The sequence below is a fragment of the Terrapene carolina genome, unplaced genomic scaffold, assembly GCF_002925995.2.
Source record: "Terrapene carolina triunguis isolate 2854851 unplaced genomic scaffold, T_m_triunguis-2.0 Scaffold66, whole genome shotgun sequence".
Classification (NCBI taxonomy): domain Eukaryota; kingdom Metazoa; phylum Chordata; order Testudines; family Emydidae; genus Terrapene; species Terrapene triunguis.
In genome coordinates, this window is record NW_020664417.1 from 84,809,888 (window position 1) to 84,811,986 (window position 2,099).

The window sequence follows — 2,099 nt, forward strand, 5'->3', positions numbered from 1 at the left end:
CCCCCCCCCCCCCCAAATGAGCCTCACTCCCCCTGCACCTGGACCACCCTGGCTAGCCACCCGCACCTGGATCCACACCCTACCGAGCCCCAGCCAGCTGCACCTGGATCCCCACGCCACTGAGCCCCACTCCCCCAGCATCTGGATCCCCCCACCAAAGCCCTCCTGCCGAGCTCTATCTTCCCACACTCAGGACCCCCCCGCTGAACTCCAACCACCTTCACTTGGACCCCCCTGCAGAGTCCAATTACCATTGCACCCAGAAACCCTCCATCAAGCCTCTGTGCATCCAGATTGCCCCATATAGAACCCTCTCAACCCACACCTGGATACCCCCACACTAAGCCCCTCCACACTTGGATCCTGCCTTGCTGAGCCTGCTTGCCCACACCTGGTGCACCTGGCATGGAGGGGCAGGGCCCTGGGGTGTTTCTGGGGTAGGCCCTGTTCTTGCGCTGTGTCAGGGTTGGGTGCAGCCTCATCGCTGAGTCCATGTGCCGGAGGGGAGCTAAACAGTGATCTCTCACCTCTGTGCAGCCAGTGGCCTGTGCTCCCCAATGCCGTGCTGGAGCCTTCACATATATTTGACAAATAAAAATTCTGTGCACAATATTTTAAAATTCTGCACATTTTAATTATTTTGGTGCAGAATGCCCTCTGAAGTATTCTTTGTTCAGTTATATACATTACTGGCCAGTTGAACAATAATTATGTTGTATGCATATTTTTATCTTTCTAGAGAGAGAGACAAACTCAGAGAGAGAATGCCTTGGAACTCACAGAAAAACTTGACACTGACTGGAAAGAAATCCAAACCCTTCTCTCCCACAAAACCCCCAAGTCAGAGAGGAAAGATAAAGAAGAGGAGAAACCCAAGGTAAGGTTTTGGCAATACATCTTTGTTTTCTTACAACTGATTTGACTTCATTACTGGAACCAAAGTAGTGATTGCGAGTTGATCACTAGTTATTTGTAGCTGATCATTTCTAATTAAAATATTAAAAATAAACGCCCTGTGTTTTAGTTAAATTGAAAGAATTTTACAGTCTTTGAGGGAGTTTCATGTCAGAATAGTGAGGTTGGAAGGATCTTAAGGAGATACTAATTTTAGAGAAATAAAAGGATTCATATTAAGTATTTTAAGACTTATACTCCCAGTAAGTCCATCATAATTATGGCTTCCCTTTGTTCTTTTTCATTAGCTGTTGAATTTGAGAGAGATTCCTTGTTGGATAAAAATGTGAACAATATTCTGGTTTATTTTTAAGACAAACATTTTCCTGACGAGTTAGCATTTTTTCATAGATTCTAGGACTGGAAGGGACATCGAGAGGTCATCGAGTCCAGTCCCCTGCCCGCATGGCAGGACCAAATACTGTCTAGACCATCCCTGACCTACTCTTAAATATCTCCAGAGATGGAGATTCCACAACCTCCGTAGGCAATTTATCCCAGTGTTTAACCACCCTGACAGTTAGGAACTTTTTCCTAATGTCCAACCTAAACCTCCCTTGCTGCAGTTTAAGCCCATTGCTTCTTGCTCTATCCTTAGAGGCCAAGGTGAACAAGTTTTCTCCCTCCTCCTTATGACACCCTTTTAGATATCTGAAAACTGCTATCATGTCCCCTCTCAGTCTTCTCTTTTCCAAACTAAACAAACCCAATTCTTTCAGCCTTCCTCCATAGGTCATGTTCTCAAGACCTTTAATCATTCCTGTTGCTCTTCTCTGGACCCTCTCCAATTTCTCCACATCTTTCTTGAAATGCGGTGCCCAGAACTGGACACAATACTCCAGCTGAGGCCTACCCAGAGCAGAGTAGAGCGGAAGAATGACTTCTCGTGTCTTGCTCACAACACACCTGTTAATACATCCCAGAATCACGTTTGCTTTTTTTGCAACAGCATCACACTGTTGACTCATATTTAGCTTGTGGTCCACTATAACCCCTAGATCCCTTTCTGCCGTACTCCTTCCTAGACAGTCTCTTCCCATTCTGTACGTGTGAAACTGATTTTTCCTTCCTAAGTGGAGCACTTTGCATTTGTCTTTGTTAAACTTCATCCTGTTTACCTCAGACCATTTCTCCAATTTGTCCAG

The 2,099-nt window shown here is 45.5% G+C and overlaps 1 protein-coding gene across 2 annotated transcripts in view; it reads left to right on the forward strand.

Annotated features, from left to right (window-relative positions):
• Positions 1-2,099, forward strand: part of NOP14 (NOP14 nucleolar protein) — a 45,356-nt gene that overhangs the window by 8,784 nt on the left and 34,473 nt on the right. For both annotated transcript variants that reach the window (XR_003369618.2, XM_026648076.2), the window contains exon 5: positions 740-877. Coding sequence is in view for 1 of the 2 variants with exons in the window: in XM_026648076.2 (XP_026503861.1) it covers positions 740-877 (138 nt within the window). In the remaining variant the exon portion in view is untranslated. The remainder of the gene's footprint in view (positions 1-739; positions 878-2,099) is intronic.